Consider the following 12,405-nt stretch of genomic DNA (forward strand, 5'->3'; position numbering starts at 1 on the left):
CTACATTTACACTACATTATACATTATACATTGTACATTCACACTGCATTACACATTATACATTGTACATTTACACTACATTACACATAATACATTTACACTACTTTACACATTATACATTTACACTACATTATACATTGTACATTTTCATCTTAATCTCATCTTAATGTCATCCTCACTAAGGAATTACGTTTCAGATTTTAAAGTCCCTGTTTTGTAATCTCCAGCTTATGATATTAAAAAGAAGATCCCGGATGTAAACTAGTGTAAGACATGGAGAAATATAAATCAATTTAATCATTTAAATATTAAATATAAATCACTTAAGAAATAAACTAATGATTGTAAGTTATATTTTCTTTATTTAAATAATCTGTTAGCTAATGATATATCATACCAGAAGTGGGTAGAAGAGTAGTGTCTGTGTACTCGTAGATAAATGCTGCGTCCACTTCACCTGAGATGAGTAAGTTTAAATATACAAGTCATAAACGAGTTATGAAATTGTTATAAACAAGATATAAACAAGATATAAACAAGATATAAACAACAGATCGTGGTCACAGGTCGTAGATATAATGATCTCTGTAGACCTGTAACCTGTGCTCATGATATTGTGCTAATGTTACTTCTTCCGGAGATATTCTGGATATTTATGCCGTGAGACTGGGTTATAATAAGCGCACAAATTACGTTTCTTTTATTTTCCGTCATAATCATGAATGATTTTGCAATCATGTGAATTTAAATATTAATTAACACAGTATAAATAATGGATAACGACTAGTGGAACTTGGGTGAAAACAACGAGTTATTTCCACTGAACTTACAGCCTACAGGAAGCCTTTTAAAATAAATCGCGAGATAAGGTCTCCGACCTCCGTGATAATAGAGAATATACACAAACAAACGAAGGAGGAAACAATGAAACATACCGACGGGTTTGAGAGAAGAGAGATCGTTGGAGTAAAGAGAAATAGGTTCTCCCTCAATAGGAGCGTATATTCCCAACCAATGACTGGTGAAACCAGGCTTTACTCTGTCTTCAGTTCCGGAGTAGTTAGCTTCAGAGAACAGGGCCCAGTTTCCAGTAAACACCTTCAGTGATTTTACCTGCACAAGGTTACAAGGTTACAAGGTTACAAGGTTACAAGGTTACAAGGTTACAAGGTTACAAGGTTACAAGGTTACAAGGTTACATTTAGATTGGTGTAGTTTTGAGAAGTAAAGGGAGTGTTTTGGTATTAAAAACTCAACGTAAACCTTTTTACTCGAAAACAGGACAGATTAACAGGACAAATTAACGGGATATTGTACACAAATTGGCGTTTAAGTTGAACGGCATACTCAAGTTGTCATACCGTATTTAACACACTGTGCCGCGGTAAATAACTAAGGTTATTTAGCCATGGTGGAGTGTAATAATACTGGATAATATAACTGCAAAATAAATGCATTATGCATAATATAGAGTACAAGACACTGTATATTAGTGTCTAGTGTTGGTGATAGTGCTTAAGTAAGTTAAGTTTCAACAAAACTTAACAGTTTCTCTTTATCACAACACTATAGATATATCATAAAACTCTGTCGTCTATAATACTGAATGGCTTTATAAATTATATCAAACTCAAAAGTTTGATAAGCAGAAGCGTGTAAAGTCCGAATTTATTGATTTATAATCATTATACGTAAGAAAGTTGACTTACGGCGTTGTCAAATTCCTCGAGTTGAGAGGTAGCTTGAGTTATGTTAATACACTCTCCCTTAAGTTTAGCGTGCTTACACAACATAACCAGAGGCTCTGAAATAAAAGTAAGTTAAGTTTTTAATTATGTGATTAACTAAATGATTAATTTGGGAATTAATTGAGTAGTTGATTAAATGATGGCCGGGAACACTGTGCAGTGTTTTATGCTAATACTTACAGGATACAGATGTAGCAAAAAATAATCTCAAAGCGCGCGCTCAAAGACACGTGAAATGTTTCAAAAATGACTGTCATAATCTTCATAAACACTTCCATTAATCTCTTAAAGCAGTAACCAAGGCAGGATGACTTAAAGTAAACTGTCCATTGTAAATATAACCTGATGTTTGTCTCATTACGTCAGTTATAGACTACTATCATTGCCTTCAGCAGACGCGCTAATGAACATAACGGACCGTTAATGTGACCGATTAGAGGAGAAGCTCAGCACTATTGTCAAAACAAAGAACTGTCAACCAATGAACAACACTATGCCTGGTATTTCCATTAGTTTGGATATAAATTAGTTGAGATGGATGAATGTTTCAGACTGAGAGTGAGGTCTGATCCAGGACCCTCTTTTCAAACCACTCCTTTCTTCTAGAAGCTTCTTAAGTACAGGTAAACACCTGACCAATCCCCACCCTAATGAACACGGACTGATAACACAACCTGGCCACTCACTGTTCAAAGCAACATTTCTAAACATTCCTCCAGCCTCCGCCATATATTATTCTGGTATTTGCTGAATGTTACATATTGATAATATGGTGCTGAAAACAATGTTTCTCTGTATACCCGACCTAGTAATGGTGCTGGCAATGTTTCTATACCCGATGATCTGTAGACCAACACAGTTCATTTACATTCATTAGTATTGGTTATAATAATATTAGAACATATATTACAACTTATTGTAATTTGTGCGGGCCCTGATAATTGTAGCGGGTGGAGATGGTCTACACAGCACATTCGTCCCTTGTCTTATCTAGCCCACTGATGGAAACATGATAATAATATTATCACATAATGTTATTAATTATGATAATATTACAGAGTTGTAAGATTTAGACAGTCGTAACCGGCCAGTAGTGTAGAGGTAGTCTGTTCCAGACGGGACGTGTCTAGTTCTGTCCTGTATTTGTATTGGTTTTGTGTGCACTAGTTCCCGTCCCCCCTCCCTTATTACTCGACTACGCAACTCATCAGCCCTTAGGTGGTGAACTCATCGAAACTTTTACCGAATAGCTAATTTTATATTAAGTGAGACGTCCCGAGCCTAGACATCTGGGGGCGCATTTGCAGGGTTCCTCAGTGTTTCTAATAATTTGAGCTGTTGCCAGCCAATATAATCTTAGTGTATAACAGCCAATATAAGTGCTTTTCTTAAAGGCTTTAAATAAGAACCATTTAACTACTTGAAGTTTATCCAAAGGGAGAGAGAGAGAGTTAAGTAGTGTTTTACATTGCAGTTAGTACATGTAATTGTGTAACGAGATAATGATATAATTACTTAACTAAGGTGTAGTAGACACACAAAGTATTCCGAGTGTAACTCTTGCTGATTTGATTACTTAATCAAATCAAAGTTCAAGGTTCTGGTTACATTTACAACGGGTTGTTACTTTGTTTTAAGTGTTCAGGCGGTAAGTCGTGATTTTACAGTGGGTTTACAACGACAGAGATAAATGTTGACATGGCTTCCAGCGTGGATCTAACCGTGGTTTTGCTCATTGCAATTGGTGAGTTTTAAAGAAATATATTAAAGTCACTATTGTGACGGTACATTAGAACCAGACAGAAACAAAGTGTGAAGGGCCTCAACGGAACCCCTCGGTTTCAGCTCCTTGTTTAACTCTGCCGTACAGCAGGGACATCCACCGGGTACTCCAAGGATGGGCACATAGCTCACTCCACACTATAACTATGCTCTGTCAAATGTTGCTTATATACCAAGGATCTACAGGAAATATTTCCTTGTAAGTTTAGAGGGCGATCTGTGAACAGACAACTACCTCATTCCAAACTATAGGAACTTAAATTCCTATACTATCCCAACGAGCTACACCAAGCATGGTTTCAGTGGCCGCATAGTGGCCGCATAGAGGCCAAACCTAATCTCCCAATTTTCTGAAATATCAGACTTTCTCGCTTGGTAACCATCTGGGGGGAGCCCACAATTAGAACCGTTATTAAATAAATCCTGAGCTGTGGGAGATGAAACCATTTGACCAGGTTCAATATAATTAATTACATACTTTATCAGACCAGTCTGGAGCTCCCGATAGAGAGAGGGAATTCATTCTCCACTCTTCATTCTCAGCAATCAAGCAGTATGCAATCAGAGAATTCTCAATATATTTATTGGACAGTCTGGTGTGAATTAGTGATCACAATGAAAATGTTAAAAGATCAGACTGTTTTCCGGTGTAGCTGTTTAACAGCTGTGAACTAAATATATTTTGTGGGGGGACTGGCATGTTCCGACACTGGCACGTGTAAAACACGGTTCACCGTGCACGTGCATATGTTTCTCCTTTGTGCATATGTTTCTCTTTTGTTACGAAAAGGTTTTCTGTTGAGAAGTGAATAGAATCTACTAGAGAATTAGAGAATACCAACATTTTTTAAAATTGAGACAACTATAGTTGATAACAATACCACATCAATGTCATGTTTCGGCATAAAATGGCACTTAAATCACATCTTGTATCCCCACTTTCACTTTAATATAGGCTCAGGGACCGAATATTAAGAACAGTTCAATATCTGAGCTGTCTTCCAGCCTGCCGTGCAGCGCAAAGAAGCTAATACTACTATTGGACATTACACTCTAATTACGTGAAGTCTCATAACTTCAACTAGATCAGACCACACTTTATGTCAAGGTTGTAATTTTACACATGATAGAGTCCGACATATTATTACATATCTAGTAGTGACATTTACTGAATTTGAAGTGTCGAATATCCATAATCATGTAACATTGTGCCATATATCTATTAACTGAATATTATTATGTATTATAAGTACAATAGCGGAATATTACATATTACTGTAGACCTAGTACCTACTTATGATGTTCTTTGTAACTTTATAAAAAATAAGTAATAACATAATGTTTATTCATATATGCACATGGTCCACGATTTAATGCCTATAATATGATTCCAGTTAAGTTTCGCAAACTTGTTTGCCAAACAAAGCAGCCACGCATCAGTTTGTATTTAGTACTGCATCAAGTTACCAGTTACCAGTTACCAGTTACCAGTTACCAGTTACCAGTTACCACAGGTACTCTCTCAACTTCAGAGTAGTTACCCCTCTCAAGTCTCCCGAGATACTCCCCTAACCCAAAGTGTAGCAAGTAGGGTAAGTAGCAAGAGGTTGTATAAGAACCCATATGATCGGTAATCCTACTCTAGTCATAGAGTTTATAGATCAGTATTAAGTACACGCTCGGATGGGTGGGTTACACACTGTACAGTGTCACTGTTACAAGGGTGGGTTATACACTATACAGTGTCACTGTTACAAGGGTGGGTTACACACTGTACAGTGTCACTGTTACAAGGGTGGGTTATACAATATACACTGTACAGTGTCACTGTTACAAGGGTAGGTTATACACTGTACAGTGTCACTGTTACAAGGGTGGGTTATACACTGTACAGTGTCACTGTTACAAGGGTGGGTTATACACTGTACAGTGTCACTGTTACAAGGGTGGGTTATACACTGTACAGTGTCACTGCCACAAGGGTGGGTTATACATTGCACAGTGTCACTGTCACTAGGGTGGATTATACACTACACACAGTGTCACTGTTACAAGGGTGGATTATACACTGTACAGTATCACTGTCACTAGGGTGGATTATACAGTACACACCGTGTCACTGTTACAAGGGTGGATTATACACTGTACAGTATCACTGTCACTAGGGTGGATTATACACTACACACAGTGTCACTGTTACAAGGGTGGGTTATACACTGCACACAGTGTCACTGTTACAAGGGTGGGTTATACACTACACACAGTGTCACTGTTACAAGGGTGGGTTATACACTACACACTGTGTCACAAGGTAAGGAATAGTGAGAGATGTAATATTGGGCGTGTATTCACTATTCAGTGTTGTTGCTCTCACTGAAAGAGCGATAGGAAATCTAATTCCCAGGATTGTTTTGTGAGTCATGCGTTCCAACTCCGATCTGATTTTCAACATTCTTGTGATTCCGACCGGGTCTATCGAACAGCAGACCTGTTTTCTCTCACCGCTCACATTTGCTTCCGGTAAGACTCCGGTCATTACACAGCGTGTTGTTGGTTAGCAGCGGATGATGTGTAAAGTTTGTGAAATGAGAAACTCCCTCTCCAGACAAGGATGACGACTAGTTAATATCACACTCCCTCTAACTCCCGGTCTCTAAACTCCGTATATAACTCACACATGCTGATCACGTGGTCTCAATACTGCTCTGGGATTGGGAGAATTAGTCTAGCAAGACGCGGGATTGGCTGATAGGGAAAGTAAATAGAGAGTAATATATAATATATATCGGATCATTGCATACACACACAAGATTACATATAGGTTAGTGGGGTTGAGTTGAAATGACAGTTTGGGGAAGCCGGAGAGTATGAGATAAGGAGTGACGTCACGTTTCTGGAATGCAGGCATGTGTGAAGTGGAACTGAAGTGACGAAATGTGAGCTGATCTTTAGCCCCATCAGGTCATTAGTGGGGCCCAGGTCATTAGGAGGGATGTGTAGATGTACGGGTGATGTAAGGGATCACACTCACCGAGACGAGAGTGTCTACCCTCCCGGACATTCTTACACGGAGAGAGGGGTCCTGTGACTCTAAAAATCCTTACATCCTCGGGACCTCGGCCAGATTTAGCTGAATCAGACTTTCTAGCAACAATAATAATCAGTCGCAAAGTCAGCCAAGCAACACAAGCTATTCAAGAATAAGCTTTTTTAACTTCTTCTTGCGGTTATAAAGACTGTGTTGATAGTTGTGGGTATGCAGTACAGGCCGGTTCATATTTACAAAATGTGATTCAATAATTAGCGAACACCGAACAGTGCTTATCCCTGCTTATCCATCGCTCCTTAGGTTCATTGACCACTAACAAACATTTCAAGTTCCTACTCGACCATCTATGCAGAACGTTGGAATTCAAGACATGAATAAATCTCTATTACTCCATTTAGCTGTGTTCACTGTTCCTCACTTGAAGCTAAAAAGTAGTCACAGGCACTATTCTACTTAAAGGCAGAATATTTTGAATTATAAAATGTACGTATGAAAGCTAAACAACTTTGAAATTCCCCCTTGCATTTAGATTTGTCCCTCACTTAAAGTTAAAAGCTAAAGTTGAATGGAAGGTATATATTATTTAGGGACAGTAGCCATAAATAATATAAAGCACCATCTGGGAACTATTTTGGGAACTAATTTGGGAACTAATTTACCACAATATGTTCTGATCAGCTACTTCATGATACAGTTTAACTTAAACCCATACCATTTTAGGGTATATATTGCTCCAGAAGTTGTATATAATTACTTAATTATGGCCATTGCGAACATTTTGCCCCTATTCGGAAGCCTCTGTCATCTTTCAAGCCCAATTTGTAACCCACCTATATTTTCTCTAAATTTGCGAAGCTCCAAAAATCAGCTTTTCGTTAATAATTCGAAAAGTGTTTTAGGTCATATATTGCTTCACAAGTCAGGTATATAATAAATGTGCTAGTTGCGGCCTTTTTGCACTTGTCCGGAAGTCTAGGTAATACCTTTCAAACGAAAGTTAGGAAAATTAATCAAAAATACGAGGGATTTTCAAAGCATTAAAATATCTCGATTCACGATGGTCAGAGCACTTTCATACCCTCATTCGCCTGCCATCATGTGACCATAACGGTCATTTAGCACCTCCTACAAAGCTTCCGAGTGCCTTCCTAATGGCAGAAACAAATTTTTAAAGTTTGTTCTTAGCCTCTTAGGGCGCCTGGAGAAAATAATAATGCTCTAGCTAGTTGTGCCCATCAGATCTACTTTTACAACTTTTTGCGGTGGTTCCTGGGACTATAAACAACACATTCCTATTTCCTGCCCAGAAATGCTTGTGGCAAATTAGTTCCCAGAAAATATTCATACTGCCCTAACTTTTAGTTGCTAAAGTAACTACTAGTTGTTAATGTAAGTATTAGTAATTGTTAAAGTAATAAAGTAATGCTATATATAACTATTGATAAGAATACTCACGACGGCTAGCAGAATAACAACTCTCGAGGTCTCCATTAAGAGTGGGCATGACTCTGTCAATATCAGCAGCAGAGCTGGGGTCCGCTGCCTCCACGCTCAGAAGACAGTCCTTGTACGCTTGTAACGCATCGCATTCCTTGTTATCGTCAGAATCTAAGATCTGAAAGAATACTATGCTCAAATTTGTCTTCCAGGTTTTTACATCTTTTACAGGAAAGGTTAATTAGAAGGAGTTCACAAAGATGGTGAATGTTGTATCATACTGTAGCATGTACGTTAAGAACCAAATAATTAGTCTACTATAAATTTAGTCAAATCTTAAGACTAACATTGTTTTAAACAAAATTTACTGAGATTAAATTAGCCGTCGACTAATTTAAAAGCCAACTAAAATTTCGGTAAAGCATGAATGCTTTCAAATTTTGACGTAATATCATTTAACATAACCCCGCTGCTAAAACTATCATACGCATTGTATTAATAAATCAGCTTTAATTTTTACTTAGGATCATTAATTTTTTTTAAAAGTTTGTTCCCTAAGCTTAATTAAGGTTATTACTAATTAATCTAATATTCCTATTAACCGAAAATATGAATATAATTGAAATTTAGTAAACGCATGAAAAATAAATAACTTACAGATGTGTAGAGCTTGGTGCACTTCTCAACCTGCTTGGAAAGGGACTGTCTCTCTGTGGTGAGTGGGGGAGCTGAAAGTAACGAACCGTTACATACTTTAAATTCCAATAATATCTCTCCGTAATTATACTGCTTATAGAAAAAATCCCCCAAACCTCTTTAATTTTAAAGACCTGTTTAACAGCAGTCTCTTAAAACCAGTCAAGAGAAGCGCATTTTAAACATCTCTCCCCAAAACGGTAAATGTTATAAAGGAGCAATATATTTAAATGTGCCTCAAATCTACCCCGCTATCATTGTTCTTATTGAGGCGGCTGCAGGTGTTATAATATGTGCTAGCCAGTCAGGCCACATTGCACCTGCGTTAAAATAACAACACAACTCTTCAACAAATAATACTTTACTGTCCCCTACTTGGCTTACATTTCCCTCTAACCAGCTATTATCATAAATATCACAACATTACTCCAATAGAGCTCACATAATCAGTCTATATTCAATAATATAATAACCACCACATTACTTATTATATTATAATAACCGGGCAGGTTTGGGGAGGGTTGGGGAACTGTTCCACTAGGTTAACAGTTCCCGCAACTCAGTACGAGGCTATGCCTTCAAGTCTAAGTATGAACTAAGTCAATGGTTTTAATTCCGGGATCGTACCGTGAAAATGGGTATCAAATAACGGGGGTTCAATTGGTGGGGAGATGGTCGTTAAGGGTAATATATTGTTACAGAGAGGTTGGGGGAGGTCGGTGCCATGGTCCGGGTATTGGGTTTTATTGGGGCTGAACGGACGAAGGAGTCTAATGCGGGGGATTGTTAGCATTTTTATTTTTATTAGTAGATTTAGCAGAGAGTATTAGCGTATTTATCAGTGTGGTTAGTGATGAGGGAAGTTTTAACGGGACCCCATGAACGAAATTAGAACCAACTCATAACTTGCTATTAATTTTGTCATAAATAAATACTGAAATGTCTCAATTTGGTTGATGAGTATTTGAAATTCGCATTCCCCGCTTCTTCCTAACCGTCATAAACATAGACTACAGCTGTGTCTTGAGGGAAAATTCACCACTATAGAAATCAGCTTCCTCCGTCCCACAGTTTTCAATACCAATCTATTATACAGGAGTTTTTGAGCAGACAAAAAGAACAACTTGATAGCTGATAACAGAGTTTTATTTAACTAAAATTGGAACTAATTATTGGTAAAATGAAAGTGAAACTCACTAGTGGATAGAGGAGGAGCCAGATCACAGTAAAACTCAATGTCCAGATGTTTGTAGATACCCTTGCACGGATCACCCAAATTCCGGTTAGTTGCCTTGACAACACACTCCTTCTTGTTGTCACATTGCATCTCCATCCAAGGTGTAACATCTGATATGCAGTTGTAGTCAGTGAGGTACCTGACACTCTTGTGGGGACATGACTCCTGTCCGGATACGAATCTCCCGTACTGAGCAGTGTAGATCTTGAGAACCCGACCCTCAGGACACACTAGACTGGTGGTGTCACCCTGACATATCCTGATGGCGTTCAGAGGGGTACCGGTCCCTCTAGTGTCAGCTCGGCCTGAAACACAAGCAAATATTATACACTTTTAACAAAATACGGCCATAAAATGAACGGAAAGAATGTATGAAAAATGGGGCTTTTAAAAATGAATTACCCCCTTCTCGTGAAATGGGGCTGGAGTTTTTTAATACGGATTATTGTGACTCATCAAGGACTTTTCATCCTCCATTTTCATTTTCACTTCGGAATTTATAAAGCAGTTTAGTAATTTAGTGTAATGAGCAAGTGTATATATTGTTAAGTGGGGATGTGTACTGAGTACTGAGTAGTGACCGTGTGTATTATTGTGATCCACCAAAAGGGTTGGTCCAGGTACCCACTACCCATACATACCTTCAAACTAATTATTCAACATGCCGTAATAAACAACATGATGCAACATAATTATGTACAATATTTATACACATTGTTAGCCCAAATAGAACTGATTCTCGTATGTCATTAGTCTAGTTGGGCTGTGTACACACTACAATATAGTGTATGTTATAGAGCTGCATGCGGGTACTATCGCAAGTTCTGTACATAGTAAAGTACGTGCTCTAGCTCTAAACTTGGCACCACGCCAATAATCCCACTGATAGACAGAGAGGAGAGAGCGAGTGAGAGGCAGGCAGGGAGCCGGGAGGCAGGGATATGTGGTAAATTAAACACAGACCACTCATTACCATCATTGCTTGACGACTGGAGGGGCGAACCATACATAACTCTGCGGCCTGGTTAATAATCTCTAGAGAGCCATATTTTCTAAACATGTACAGTTGCAGAAATTTAATCTTCGGTGATGGCTTTTACTTATAGGATCGTGTCATAAAGAATGCGATAACACGTGATTAAAAAACATGCCCATTAATCTTTAAATCCCAGACGAAAATGCCAACATAAGCACATTATATATATAATGTCCGATAAGCGTTTCCTTGTTTCAGATAATTAACTTGAAGTTACTGAGAATAACTAATAACTATATTTATACTTTTATACTGCCCTTTTCATTTCTTATTCAAAGTGTTTTTTTACTATTATATTTATAAGAGATAAGATATATTCAGATAAAAGAAATATAAACCATTTATATTATACTGGTGTTTTATGAAAAAACAACAATTATCGTATGCATAAAAAAAACTTTGACATGGTAACAGCTGTGATCTATTTGCTGTCTTAACTATTGCGACCCTACACATTGATGGTATCTTCTTTAAAAAACTCAATCTAAGATTCATTAGAATAGATCGAGATAATGTTTAACTTTTATCCCTATTTTTAACGGGCCCTCTAACCTATTCACAGACGTCGCACCGCCCGATTCTCCTAGACCTTAAATTCCGAGAGCGTGGTAAGTGAGGATACCCTAGCAGTTTCCAGCGGGTTATCAATAGTTATTAATCTAATTTCAGTGTAAAAATCACACACAAAATGTTTGTTGCGCTCCTTCATAAATCTAATTACACCCTAAGATTAGATTCCCATAGCTCAGAAAATGAGTGACATAATCCCTTGCTCGCAGAGCTGCCTCTCTAACATAGCGTTGTGACTATAGCAGATCAGCTGATCCCCATCCCTTCTCTTATTGGGCAGCTGGACTGGATCCCTGTTCTCTGATTGGTTGGTTTGACGGTCACACGTGCGGTGAATTATTGCTTGTGAGTCAGCTACATTGCACACTAATAGGTGGCACGATATATTGATATGATGATCACAGAGCATTTAGTATGTGAAGTTGATAAGCAGGAACAGTTATAACTATGTGATGAGGTGGGTGGCCGGATAACTGACTGCTTATATCCCCCACCAGTGGATGGACAACAAATATTTTCAGTTCATTAACCTAAAATAAGTAAAATGTGAGTGCCCTACTCAAATCCCCCAGTGTCGAATATTGTTTGTATATTTCTACTAAGAAAAATAGTTTTTTCAAGGCGGGGAAAGGGAGTTGTATCTTCAAGGCGGGGGTAAAGGGAGTTGTATTTGGCCCTGTTTTTAAGGCGGGCCCGGGGGGTAAAGGGAGTTGTATTTGGCCCTATTTTTAAGGCGGGCCCGGGGGGTAAAGGGAGTTGTATTTGGCCCTATTTTAAGGCGGGCCCGGGGGGTAAAGGGAGTTGTATTTGGCCCTATTTTTAAGGCGGGCCCGGGGGGTAAAGGGAGTTG

The 12,405-nt window shown here is 38.3% G+C and overlaps 1 protein-coding gene across 2 annotated transcripts in view; it reads right to left on the reverse strand.

The window, feature by feature from the left end:
• LOC134821203 (uncharacterized) overlaps nucleotides 1-12,405 on the reverse strand; it is a 90,546-nt gene that overhangs the window by 4,926 nt on the left and 73,215 nt on the right. For both annotated transcript variants that reach the window (XM_063831894.1, XM_063831895.1), the window contains 6 exons: nucleotides 9,910-10,254; nucleotides 8,674-8,744; nucleotides 8,035-8,194; nucleotides 1,710-1,804; nucleotides 936-1,113; nucleotides 398-457 (listed from right to left, as the gene is read on the reverse strand). In XM_063831894.1, the coding sequence (XP_063687964.1) occupies nucleotides 398-457; nucleotides 936-1,113; nucleotides 1,710-1,804; nucleotides 8,035-8,194; nucleotides 8,674-8,744; nucleotides 9,910-10,254 (909 nt within the window). The remainder of the gene's footprint in view (nucleotides 1-397; nucleotides 458-935; nucleotides 1,114-1,709; nucleotides 1,805-8,034; nucleotides 8,195-8,673; nucleotides 8,745-9,909; nucleotides 10,255-12,405) is intronic.

Source organism: Bolinopsis microptera, chromosome 9, assembly GCF_026151205.1.
Source record: "Bolinopsis microptera isolate Bmic1 chromosome 9, MBARI_Bmic_1.0, whole genome shotgun sequence".
NCBI classification, from domain to species: Eukaryota; Metazoa; Ctenophora; class Tentaculata; order Lobata; family Bolinopsidae; genus Bolinopsis; species Bolinopsis microptera.